The 14,562-nt window shown below is 34.5% G+C and overlaps 1 protein-coding gene across 2 annotated transcripts in view; it reads right to left on the bottom strand.

The window, feature by feature from the left end:
* The window catches only part of LRBA (LPS responsive beige-like anchor protein), a 1,331,662-nt gene that overhangs the window by 1,255,246 nt on the left and 61,854 nt on the right, over nucleotides 1-14,562 (bottom strand). For both annotated transcript variants that reach the window (XM_053703733.1, XM_053703731.1), the window contains exons 11-12: nucleotides 8,655-8,778; nucleotides 8,197-8,389 (exon numbers count right to left, since the gene is read on the bottom strand). In XM_053703733.1, the coding sequence (XP_053559708.1) occupies nucleotides 8,197-8,389; nucleotides 8,655-8,778 (317 nt within the window). The remainder of the gene's footprint in view (nucleotides 1-8,196; nucleotides 8,390-8,654; nucleotides 8,779-14,562) is intronic.

Raw genomic sequence — 14,562 nt, forward strand, 5'->3', positions numbered from 1 at the left:
CAAACTGAAACTGCTCCTGAGGACGAAGGATCAGGCTTTTGTTCTTTGTTGAAACGAAAGGAACGAAAACGATTGTTAGCCCTGTTTTTACCTTTAGACTTTTTATCCTGTGGTAAAAAAGTTCCTTTCCCACCAGTAACAGTTGAAATAATAGAATCCAACTGAGAACCAAATAATTTGTTTCCCTGGAAAGAAATGGAAAGTAGAGTTGATTTAGAAGCCATATCAGCATTCCAGGTCTTAAGCCATAAAGCTCTTCTGGCTAAGATAGCCAGAGACATAAACCTAACATCAACTCTAATAATATCAAAAATGGCATCACAGATGAAATTATTAGCATGCTGGAGAAGAATAATAATATCATGAGAATCACGATTTGTTACTTGTTGCGCTAGAGTTTCCAACCAAAAAGTTGAAGCTGCAGCAACATCAGCCAATGATATAGCAGGTCTAAGAAGATTACCTGAACATAGATAAGCTTTTCTTAGAAAAGATTCAATTTTTCGATCTAAAGGATCTTTAAACGAGGTACCATCTGACGTAGGAATGGTAGTACGTTTAGCAAGGGTAGAAATAGCCCCATCAACTTTAGGGATTTTGTCCCAAAATTCTAACCTGTCAGGCGGAACAGGATATAATTGCTTAAAACGTTTAGAAGGAGTAAATGAATTACCCAATTTATCCCATTCCTTGGAAATTACTGCAGAAATAGCATTAGGAACAGGAAAGACTTCTGGAATAACCGCAGGAGCTTTAAAAACCTTATCCAAACGTATAGAATTAGTATCAAGAGGACTAGAATCCTCTATTTCTAAAGCAATTAGTACTTCTTTAAGTAAAGAGCGAATAAATTCCATCTTAAATAAATATGAAGATTTATCAGCATCAATCTCTGAGATAGAATCCTCTGAACCAGAAGAGTCCAAAGAATCAGAATGATGGTGTTCATTTAAAAATTCATCTGTAGAGAGAGAAGATTTAAAAGACTTTTTACGTTTACTAGAAGGAGAAATAACAGACAAAGCCTTCTTTATGGATTCAGAAACAAAATCTCTTATGTTATCAGGAACATTCTGCACCTTAGATGTTGAGGGAACTGCAACAGGCAATGGTACATTACTAAAGGAAATATTATCTGCTTTAACAAGTTTGTCATGACAATTATTACAAACAACAGCTGGAGGAATAGCTACCAAAAGTTTACAGCAGATACACTTAGCTTTGGTAGATCCAGCAGGCAGTGGTTTTCCTGTAGTATCTTCTGGCTCAGATGCAACGTGAGACATCTTGCAATATGTAAGAGAAAAAACAACATATAAAGCAAAATAGATCAAATTCCTTATAAGACAGTTTCAGGAATGGGAAAAAAATGCCAAACATCAAGCTTCTAGCAACCAGAAGCAAATGAAAAATGAGACTGAAATAATGTGGAGACAAAAGCGACGCCCATATTTTTTAGCGCCAAATAAGACGCCCACATTATTTGGCGCTTAAATGCTTTTGGCGCCAAAAATGACGCCACATCCGGAACGCCGACATTTTTGGCGCAAAATAACGTCAAAAAATGACGCAACTTCCGGCGACACGTATGACGCCGGAAACGGAAAAGAATTTTTGCGCCAAAAAAGTCCGCGCCAAGAATGACGCAATAAAATGAAGCATTTTCAGCCCCCGCGAGCCTAACAGCCCACAGGGAAAAAAGTCAAATTTTTGAGGTAAGAAAAATATGATAATTCAATGCATAATCCCAAATATGAAACTGACTGTCTGGAAATAAGGAAAGTTGAACATTCTGAGTCAAGGCAAATAAATGTTTGAATACATATATTTAGAACTTTATAAATAAAGTGCCCAACCATAGCTTAGAGTGTCACAGAAAATAAGACTTACTTACCCCAGGACACTCATCTACATGTTTGTAGAAAGCCAAACCAGTACTGAAACGAGAATCAGTAGAGGAAATGGTAAATATAAGAGTATATCGTCGATCTGAAAAGGGAGGTAAGAGATGAATCTCTACGACCGATAACAGAGAACCTTATGAAATAGACCCCGTAGAAGGAGATCACTGCATTCAATAGGCAATACTCTCTTCACATCCCTCTGACATTCACTGCACGCTGAGAGGAAAACCGGGCTCCAACTTGCTGCGGAGCGCATATCAACGTAGAATCTAGCACAAACTTACTTCACCACCTCCCTTGGAGGCAAAGTTTGTAAAACTGATTTGTGGGTGTGGTGAGGGGTGTATTTATAGGCATTTTAAGGTTTGGGAAACTTTGCCCCTCCTGGTAGGAATGTATATCCCATACGTCACTAGCTCATGGACTCTTGTTAATTACATGAAAGAAATGGGCCGGCATCTAAACTTACATTCTTGCATTTCAAATAAAGATACCAAGAGAAAGAAGAAAATTTGATAATAGAAGTAAATTAGAAAGTTGCTTAAAATTTCATGCTCAATCTGAATCACAAAATAATTTTTTTGGGTACAGTGTCCCTTTAATCACAAAAGTTTAATTTTTGCACTAGGTAAAAAAAAATATTAAATTATGACATTAAAAAAACAAGACATGTCCATTCATCTAATGAATCGTAACCATAGCAACAAGAAAGGAGCCCTTTTTCCCTCCACCAGTGTTCAGTGTTTTAACAAATAAACACACACCCTTTGCCTAAAAACATATATATGCAAATTGAAAAGATGATTTTAACAACCAATAAAAGGCATTATGTACTAAAACATTTTACTTATTGACATTAAAATATATTATAGTGATAATTGCAGCCAAATATATATCCTCTATAACGAGGGACCTAAACAGACTATACCTTTTTAAAGGGACACATAAAAAAATTCCCTTTTAAAGGGGCAGAGGTTGCTCTCTATCAAAAGCTTCTCTTCCCACACTTGTTTGGTCCATCCACCAATGAACATTGCAGGGCTTGTCCGTGTGAGTCAATAAGAATGTATATAGCTATATAAGCACAGCACATTCCCTGAAAACTCAACCTGACATTTCTTCATGCAAACAAAAAATGTTTAAAGGGAAAAAAAAATATCTTCCATTTCCGTTTTTATAAAATGGGCTTGCTTGATCGAGCATTTCATTGTGCATAGTTCTTGAAATCCTGGCCTTATCTACAAAAAGCTTTTTAAAAGTATGCTTTTCAAAATAAAGAACTAGAAAATTATAGAATTTAGTTTGCTTTAGCAAAACTCTGTTTAAAAAAAAAAATGCAAAACCATCACATTTAAAATATAGCATATTGAATATGGATCCACACGTGTACATATATAATTAGGTGTCTAGTAAATTAGATGTATATCTCACATACATACATGATTGTAGACAAAGAAATCTAAACCTCTTGAAAGAAATGGAGACCTGGGTTCCAAAGCTTTTTTTGCACAAATGTATGCATAAAAGCAGATGATCTTGGCATTTTAACGATCAGTTTTGCTCCAGCAACAAGCCTAAGAGGCACGTTATCTACTTTACATTATTTTTCATTAATGGCTACGCATCCAACAGTAGTGTAAAATCAGCAAGTCTGACTCAAGCTAGTCAATTGCATGGCTGTTTCTCTTCTGCTATTTGCATTTGAAACTGAAACGTTGATAATATGCAATTAATTACCAGATTTTGTTCTAAATTAGCCAGCTAAAAGACCAGTCATTAATCTTCTCAATGATTGGATAGTAAATCAATAATAGAGTACAGTTTGGAAAGCACCTCTATGTGCTAAGATTGAAAGATTAACAAGCACTCTGCCCACTAGGTTGTTTAAACATAAATTTTCAAATACGAATAAAGCAAACTTAAAATAGCCCCAAACTCCTATTAGAATGACTTACTTCTAGAAAAGGGCTGTGACTGTTTAATCACACAGTATCTATGCATTACAATAAAATTCTGATTATCCTTCTGAGTTTTGAAAGTCAGTCCATATAATATAAATTTTTCTGAACAGAGCATTTTTATTTAAATATATATATATATATATATATATATATATATATATATATATATATATATATATATCTCATTACACTACATGCTTATACTGTACATTTAATTTTTCAGTTCGTAAAATTAAAACCAAATGATTATTCTAAACTGCTTCTTTCACAAAATACTGAATAAAAAACCTGTAAAAGTCAAATAATTATAAATGCTCAGTGTTTTTACAACTAAAATGATTTCATCAAGAGTTAACATAAATATTCTCTTTATATGGCTTAACATATAGGCTTGCCTCCGTTATAATGTAACAATTCATTTTGCAGTAGAAGGTAATGAGGTTTGACCAGAAACATTACTCCTTACCCATATCAACCACAAGGTCAAGACTGTTCAGATAGAGACCGAAACAATTTAACCCTTAACAATTGCCAACAAATCAAAAGGTTTACAAAATGGGAAGACTGCTCAGTGCTGTACACCCATTCAATGAAATCTTTTTACACCTGATTTAAAGGCTTTACTATTCTCAACTAAAAACAAATACTAGTAAATTGTAAGAATAAACGTGATACTGTTTCCAAGAACACAATAGCAACACTTAACCTTTAAAATTCAGTTGTGTTTTACTTCTCTACCTTCCTGCTCTCCTGCTAAGCAATTTCACAGTAACATGGCTTTAAATGACTAATAAACATGAAGTGCTAAGCAAGGCTTTTTTTAAAAGTGAAATACAAAATAAAAAACTATAAATCTTTCGTGATACAATAAGCTGGTTTGGAAGAAGAATAAAAATCCATTAATTTTGTTACAAAGCATATATTCTAACATGGCTAAAAACATATGGTTAACTGTTTTTCTCAAAACTGATATTTTATTTAAAGGGTTTAAAAAACAAAGCCTGTATATTTTGTTCTTAAGTTTTGCCCAAATAGTTTCTACCCAGTCTGCCAAATCAGGACGGAATCCGAGGGTTCCAGTTTGGTTTCACTTTTTGTTTTGTACTATACGTTTTACAATTCTTTAAAAAAAAAACTGTACTCCACAGGTCAGAGTCAATAAAATAAATAAAATCAGTGAAAATTCACATTTCTGCAGAATGCATTTGGGAAACCCAATCAAACGGGCAAAAGTGTCCAAATTCCAAATCTTTCAGTGTTTTCACTGGTTAACAGACAATGAAAAATAGGATTACTAGATTTGCAGAACATATGATTATTGTGTGTGATGCCTGCTGATTCCAGGTTTTTACAAGGAAAATATATTATACTGTTAAAATATTGTTTGAAATGTTTTTCAATTGTTTTTGACTTACTGAATAGCTTCAGCATTTTAAAAGCAACAATTTCTGTTTTACACTTTCAACTAATACTCAGTGATGTCAAGTCACAAGAGAGTAGGAAGACAACTAAAAGCATAGATCTGTAACACTGTGAAGCCATTAAAAGTTAAAATATGCTGGGGTACGTGGTGTATAAATTACACTCAGAAAATAATGGAAAAAGCACACATAAAACAGAACCCTTACAAGTTATTTCTTGGCTTTGAAAGGAGCATTATTATGCTCAGATAATTGTGAAGTATTTCCTGTAACACCCTTCAAAGCCAGATCAAATTTCTTATTAACATATGCTTAAAAACAGGAGACAATTATTTAAAAAAAAAACACACACACAAAATACATTAATAAGCATCAGACTTATTATCTTGCAAAATATATTTCAAAAAAAGTTCCCATTTTACAAGAAATAATTTCTTTCACAACACAAATCCATCTGGTAAAAGTGGACTGGAAATAATTGTGCAAGTCAAAAGGTTTGCAGATGCTGTATAATGATAGCTCACTTAACTCCCCAACCTTACCCAACTGATGGAACGTTTTGAACAATTTTGGGACTATATACAGAACAACTTAAATATTTAAGCATTCCACACATTGTATTTAGATCGGTCAAGTTTAGCAAGCTGCTTCAAAGTGTCAGAAAAAGAGCACTTAATGCTGCATAAAATAGAAACACTCTACTACAATGTCAAAAGGAGAAAATGCATACTGCAATATCCAGCTACAGTTGGGTTTTTTTTATAACTCCAGGGTTCTTGCCGTAGAGGTTGCATACAAATAGTCTAGAGATAATCTCAAGAAATAGCTGATCTTAACAAATAATAAAAAAAAATTGAACATAAATATATAAAAAAAAAATGTACACACACACACACACATATATATATATATATATATATATATATATATATATATATATATATATATAAAATTCTATTACAAACACAAAGGCCAAAACCTGTAAACATTTTGTCTAAGGAATGTTTTCTTAGTATTTGATCTTTAAAAATAAAGTAGGTACTGAGTAGGAAGTTTGTAATAATTTTCATGAGAGAAAAGGAACATCATTTATATAACTAGCATTCATAGCAATTTACATATTTAAAATTTTAAAAACACTAAATATAATCTGTACCAAAAGACATCTTAAAGGGACATGAAACACAAATTTTTTATTTCTTGCTTTAGAAAGAACATGCACAATTTTAAACAACTTTATAATTTACTTCTAGTATCTAATTTGCTACATTCTCTTGATATTATTTGCTGAAAAGCATATCTAGAGATGCTTAGTAGCTGCTGGTTGGTAGTTGAACATAGATGCCTCATGTGATTGGCTAACCCATGTGTATAGCTATTTCTTCAACAAAGGATATCTAAAGAATGAAGCAAATTAGATAATATAAGTACATTTTAATGGTAGTTAAAATTGTATTCCCTACCTGAATCATGAAAAAATATTTTTGGGTTTAACAACCGGTCAAAAAATGTTCGTCTATGACCATAATTAGATAAGTACAACGGAACTTAAAATATTCCAAGTCTATCCTACAAAAACATTAAAAATTAAGTACTTTCCACAGACGGTTGGGATTATGAAGTAGCTGGGTGGGGGCTGTACAATATTATATGTTCTGTTATTTATTATGGTTACTTAAGATATCCATATCACAAATTAATTGCATAATGTAACAAGCTAAAGTGAGCTAATATTAAAAGTTTGTTGTACAAATTATTGTTAAATCAATAAATTATTGTCTTAAAACCTAGCTGGTTGGATCAGTAAAATCAGCCGGGTGGCGTGTCCGTTAAATAGGCCCTGGCGAGAACAATGAATAAATCAGTATGAGATTCCTAAAATATTTTACTACAGCCTGTAAGAAAAACATAGAGGAATATATAAACACGGCAACTACACATCGCATACGGTATTAAATAAAATCTCAACCCTTTGAGAGAAATAAGGAGACCATTACAATTATGCTGGTGGTGCAGTTACTAGTTATAAAGAGCGCTGCAGCTGTGGGAGGAGAGGGCTGCAGTGACAAACGGCTTCCCTGCTACAAAGGTGGCAGGAAATCTATCAAACCGGACAATAAAATTGCAATTGAGTTTCTTTGGCTTTTTATAGCAGACACACGTATCTTGATATGTAGCACTGCAAAGCTTTTTCAATTTTCAAACACTTGCTCTTTTTATCAAAGGAAGCTGTTTTAAATGTGTAGCCAAGGGCATTTTAGAAACAAATTAAATATGTATTAATTGCAGATGTAATTACAGCCTTAAGGAGAAAAGATGCATCTGGTGCGTTACCTGGCATTAATAAAACCTTGCTTTTTCTACATTCATTTACAATGACACGCGGCAACTAATTCAAGGACAGTCACACGTTTGTAATTGTTCACACAAACAAGATTTTTTTCTAAACCTATAAATATAAAATGTCCCAATTCCAAACCATATTATTTATTTATAAGTCTATATTTAAGCAAAATGGTTTTACATAGGTAAACTGTAAAGCTTGCTTGTTCTTTGCCCCAACATAATGCAAGGCCAGTAGCACATTTTTATCACAACAGCGCCACCTTGTGTTACACTCGTACAGTTTCTTTACCTTCTGTGTACGAGTCTTTCACTAAAAATAAAAAGCAATTATCTACTTTAGCATCAGATAAACTATGATTATACTTTTCCTTTCTGTTTATTGCATTTTTAATCATTAATAATACTTGTCTGACCAAGCAACAGCCGAATCTCCTTTTGTGCTTTATTGTATGGCTTCAGACAGCTTTATAAGCAAGAAACATGGAAATCAGTGTATGATTCTAATAATAATTAAAACAAAAAAAAAAAAACCTTCCTTGAAAGTTTGGCTGATGCAATACTTACTTTGGAATGTGTGATGGAAATTGTGTCCACCCAAACACGCCACCCACCCCATTCGTATTTGACAGCATGGTAAAGAAGGATGCGAAAGATTGCGTACACCATCTCTGTTAATTTCACTTCTTCTGCATTCTTGGGGTTAAAGTAGCAGAGAGAGAGCATCCACTCCTGCCACACTGAACACTGCAGCAGGCTTCTGCAAATGTACACAGATAAAAGCTGTTAAAGGAATGTCAAATCTAATATCAACTGGCACAGAAAAGCAGCATGAAAAGGAGTACAGAATGCTCCAAAAAAAAGAAACAAAACGCTGTAATAATCCCAAGAAAACATATGCACATGTGTAAAAGAAATAAATTAAACATTCCATTGCGAAGAGAGTTTTAGGAATTCCGTGTGATATTTATTATCATCTACGTAATTGCAGCAATTTATTCTGTGAGCACTTACGACATGCTTACCGTCTGTTTTCTCTGCTGTTATTAAAAAGCTTTATCATGTCGGAGAGAAATATTCTTCTCACTTCCATGACTTCAGCGCATTGGGACGAGTTCCGCAGTAGGGTTGCAATGACTTTCAGGATCACTAGGACAAAATGTTAAAATATCACATTAATATAGGCTTTGTGATAGTATTTACATGACATGGCTGGTGTCATCTATTTATTTATAAATATATTTCATTTTCTGAACCCCTACTCCGTGGCAGATTTTTAATTAATTAAAATGTAAACTACTATGAAGGGCAAGGATAAGTTAGAAGCCGCTATTGCTATGAATATAAAGGAGTGGTTTGCTTAAAGCATTAAATATTAACATTTTTGTACATAAGATTTCTCAAAGTATTTATGTATGTGCTAGCCAACAACAGCTCTTTCCACTCACCGGCCGAATAGGAATCTCATTTTAAAATACAAACACAATCACAAATAACAAAATATTTAAACTTTAAAAACAGACAGAGATTTCCTCTCAAATTGACTTCCCACCACTTTAGTTGATTTTACAACAGAGAAAGAGGAAACCGGGTAACAACTTCTACTATAAACACGAGACATTGTCAAACAGCTTTACAACTTCTGCACAAGATAAACATCATGAAAAACATTAAAATATTCAATAGGTCTGAAAGTAAATATAACTAGACCCCAATATTACAACGTAATATTGCAGAATTACAAAAAAGATCAGCATGTGATTTTGTTTAAATTGAAACATTCATTTCATCTCACACAATATACACTGGCTAATCATGCTTTAGAACAAGTTATTGACAACTACACCACAATCCAATTTTTTGCTAGAAAATATGACACAAGTTAAAACAAGGACTTGGGTTCAATTAACAGCAAAAAAACAAAAAACTTTATTTTAAAGAATAAAATTTAAAGATAATGTTCAGCCCAGAAAGTCGAGATACATTGGGATATCCCATGTTATTCACTGTGTTACACCTAATAAACACACAGGAAATTAAAATGTTTGATTGAACAGATAAATTGCTATACTTTTTCTTTGTTAGAGATAATAATAATTCTAATAATGAACAATTTTCTAGATTATAAAACTTAATTCATTTTAGAAGTTATTTCAAATGTTTTTCACATACTTACAATTTATGCTCTTTTTAAAAATCTCAAACTAGTTAAAAGACAAGATAATTTTTCTGCACATAAACTGTTTCCAAAACATTTTAAACCCTAAATTCACTCACTTTTTACGTTAAATTTGTAAACTATAACAATTACTTTATGTTCTATTGTTTATTTGCTGTAAATACAATGACTTCAGACACAATTTAATAAATGACCAGAGTACGTGCGCAAAATGAATTTGACACATTTTTCATTAAAAATATAATTAAAACAGACTGAAAAAAAATTGTATAGATAACAAATGTCAAATGAATTATCAATAGAAAGATCAAAATTTCAATGTGCATGGGTGCATTTCAATTTAAAATAAAAGCATTTTTGCAATATACTTTGATTAGCAAAAACACTTCTAGCAGAAGTTATTACTGTTTTTCTGCAGCATACGCACATATCCTGTGCACCAGTATTCAAACACCACACCTTCTCAGAGAGCTGGCAGTGGTGTGTATTGCTTGTGAAAACGTTGTGTGTGTCACTGCTGACTCTGAGGAGGTGTGGTGTGCGTATGCTGCAGGAGAAAACAAAACAGTAACTACTTATACAAGAAGCATGTTTATTAATGGAAGTATATTGCACAAATGTTTATATTTCACGGTTCTATCCCTTTAACTATAGTTTGAGAGTAATCATCTCTAAATAATACACAGCCAGAGGTGACTGGCAGGCAGTATAAACATATTTCATGAAATGTTCCATTTTTATAATTAAAATATTATTAATATTGTTATTATTATTATAGCAGATTATATTGCAGTATGTTGTATCCTCAGGACAAAGAAGCTAATCACAAATATTTTATTCCACAAATCTATAATATATAAGCAAATTTTTGGTACACAACTTGATCAGAGAATATTACACTAACATAATATTTATGCTTGCCTGATAAATTTGTTATTTTCTTTCATGGTGGTGAGAGTCCACACGCCATTATTCCTGGGATTCAACTTCTGGCCACTAGGAGGAGGAAAAGATTCCCAAAATATTCAAAAGCACTTTATCCCTCCCACCTATCTGGTATGTCAATTTTACATATAGCCAAGGAGGAGGAGGAGAAGAAGAAGAAAAGTAGGAAAAGACCAAGAATGGAAAATGCAAAGGCAAAACTATAACTGCCTTAGAAAAAAAATTACACAAATTTAGTACAAATGGGCGGATCTCGTCAACTCTCACCACCATCAAAGAAATCAACTTATCAGGTAAGCATAAATAACAGTTTCTTTCATAAGTTGGTTAGAGTCCACAAACTATTACCCCTGAAATCTAATAGCCAAGCTATGGAGTCCACAAGAAACAAAAAAACATTTTTTTAAAGGCAAAATTTCAGACGCAGCTGCCTGGAGGACTTTACTACCAAAACCGCTTCAGAAGAAGCAAAAACCTCAAAGTGGTTTAATGTAGTAATGGTAGGTAGCGATAACCATGTTGCTGCCTTGCAAATTTGTTCAATAGAAGAAAAACATAATTTATGTAAGAACTTACCTGATAAATTCATTTCTTTCATATTAGCAAGAGTCCATGAGCTAGTGACGTATGGGATATACATTCCTACCAGGAGGGGCAAAGTTTCCCAAACCTCAAAATGCCTATAAATACACCCCTCACCACACCCACAAATCAGTTTAATGAATAGCCAAGAAGTGGGGTGATAAGAAAAAAGTGCGAAAGCATATAAAAAAAGGAATTGGAATAATTGTGCTTTATACAAAAAAATCATAACCACCACAAAAAGGGTGGGCCTCATGGACTCTTGCTAATATGAAAGAAATGAATTTATCAGGTAAGTTCTTACATAAATTATGTTTTCTTTCATGTAATTAGCAAGAGTCCATGAGCTAGTGACGTATGGGATAATGACTACCCAAGATGTGGATCTTTCCACGCAAGAGTCACTAGAGAGGGAGGGATAAAATAAAGACAGCCAATTCCTGCTGAAAATAATCCACACCCAAAATAAAGTTTAATGAAAACATAAGCAGAAGATTCAAACTGAAACCGCTGCCTGAAGTACTTTTCTACCAAAAACTGCTTCAGAAGAAGAAAACACATCAAAATGGTAGAATTTAGTAAAAGTATGCAAAGAGGACCAAGTTGCTGCTTTGCAAATCTGATCAACCGAAGCTTCATTCCTAAACGCCCAGGAAGTAGAAACTGACCTAGTAGAATGAGCTGTAATCCTTTGAGGCGGAGTTTTACCCGACTCGACATAGGCATGATGAATTAAAGATTTCAACCAAGATGCCAAAGAAATGGCAGAAGCTTTCTGGCTTTTTCTAGAACCAGAAAAGATGAAAAATAGACTAGAAGTCTTTCGGAAAGACTTAGTAGCTTCAACATAATAATACAAAGCTCTAACAACATCCAAAGAATGCAATGATTTCTCCTTAGAATTCTTAGGATTAGGACATAATGAAGGAACCACAATTTCTCTACTAATGTTGTTAGAATACACAACCTTAGAAAAAAATTCAAAAGAAGTTCGCAACACCGCCTTATCCTGATGAAAAATCAGAAAAGGAGACTCACAAGAAAGAGCAGATAATTCAGAGACTCTTCTGGCAGAAGAGATGGCCAAAAGAAACAAAACTTTCCAAGAAAGAAGTTTAATGTCCAAATTAATGCATGGGTTCAAAAGGAGGAGCTAGAAGAGCCCCCAGAACCAAATTCAAACTCCAAGGAGGAGAAATTGACTGAATGACAGGTTTTATACGAACCAAGTCTTGTACAAAACAATGAATATCAGGAAGATTAGCAATCTTTCTGTGAAAAAGAACAGAAAGGGCAGAGATTTGTCCTGTCAAGGAACTTGCGGACAAACCTTTATCTAAACCATCCTGAAGAAACTGTAAAAAAAAAAAAATTCTCGGAAATCTAAAAGAATGCCAGGAAAAATGATGAGAAGATACTAAGAAATATAAGTCTTCCAGACTCTATAATATATCTCTCTAGATACAGATTTACGAGCCTGTAACATAGTATTAATCACAGAGTCAGAGAAACCTCTTTGACCAAGAATCAAGCGTTCAATCTCCATACCCTTAAATTTAAAGATTTGAGATCCTGATGGAAAAAAGGACCTTGCGACAGAAGGTCTGGTCTTAACGGAAGAGCCCACGGTTGGCAAGAGGCCATCCGAAAAAGAATCCGTCTATGCTGGAGCTACAAGCAGAACAAACTAGCATTCCTTCAGAATCTTGGAGATTACTCTTGGAAGAACTAGAGGCGGAGAGATATAAGCAGGATGATACTTCCAAGGAAGTGATAATGCATTCACTGCCTGAGGATCCCGGGGTCTGAACAGATACCTGGGAAGTTTCTTGTTTAGATGAGAAACCATCAGATCTATTTCTGGAAGTTCCCACATTTGAACAATCTGAAGAAATACCTCTGGGTGAAGAGACCACTCGCCCGGATACAACGTTTGACGACTGAGAAAATCCGCTTCCTAATTGTCTATACCTGGGAAATGAACCGCAGAGATTAGACAGGAGCTGGATTCCGCCCAAACCAGAATTCGAGATACTTCTTTCATAGCCAGAGGACTGTGAGTCCCTCCTTGATGATTGATGTATGCCACAGTTGTGACATTGTCTGACTGAAAACAAATGAACGACTCTCTCTTCAGAAGAGGCCAAGACTGAAGAGCTCTGAAAATTGCACGGAGTTCCAAAATATTGATCGGTAATCTCACCTCCTGAGATTCCCAAACCCCTTGTGCCGTCAGAGACCCCCACACAGCTCCCCAACCTGTAAGACTTGCATCTGTTGAAATTACAGTCCAGGTCGGAAGAACAAAAGAAGCCCCCTGAACTAAACGATGGTGATCTGTCCACCACGTCAGAGAGTGTCGTACAAACGGTTTTAAAGATATTAATTGAGATATCTTTGTGTAAACCCTGCACCATTGGTTCAGCATACAGAGCTGAAGAGGTCGCATGTGAAAATGAGCAAAGGAGATCGCGTCCGATGCAGCAGTCATAAGACCTAAAATTTCCATGCATAAGGCTACCAAAGGGAATGATTGTGACTGAAGGTTTTGACAAGCTGATATCAATGTTAGACTTCTCTTGTCTGACAAAGACAGAGTCATAGACACTGAATCTACCTGGAAACCTAAAAAGGTTACCCTTGTCTGAGGAATCAATGAACTTTTTGGTAAATTGATCCTCCAACCATGATCTTGAAGAAACAACACAAGTCGATTCGTATGAGATTCTGTTAAATGTGAAGACTGAGCAAGTACCAAGATATCGTCCAAATAAGGAAATACCAATACCCTGTTCTCTGAATACAGACAGAAGGGCACCGAGAACCTTTGTAAAAATTCTTGGAGCTGATGCTAAGCCAAACGGTAGAGCCACAAAACTGGTAATGCTTGTCTAAAAAAGAGAATCTCAGAAACTAAAAGTGAACTGGATGAATCGGAATATGCAGATATGCATCCTGTAAATCTATTGTAGACATATAATGCCCTTGCTGAACAAAAGGCAGGATAGTCCTTACAGCTACCATCTTGAATGTTGGTATCCTTACATAACGATTCAATATTGATAGATCCGGAACTGGTCTGAAGGAATTTACCTTCTTTGGTACAATGAAGAGATAGAATAAAACCCCAGCCCCTGTTCCCGAACTGGAACTGGCATAATTACTCCAGCCAACTCTAGATCTGAAACATTTCAGAAATGCTTGAGCCTTTGCTGGGTTTACTGGGA

The sequence above is a fragment of the Bombina bombina genome, chromosome 2 (assembly GCF_027579735.1).
Source record: "Bombina bombina isolate aBomBom1 chromosome 2, aBomBom1.pri, whole genome shotgun sequence".
In the NCBI taxonomy this organism is placed as follows: domain Eukaryota; kingdom Metazoa; phylum Chordata; class Amphibia; order Anura; family Bombinatoridae; genus Bombina; species Bombina bombina.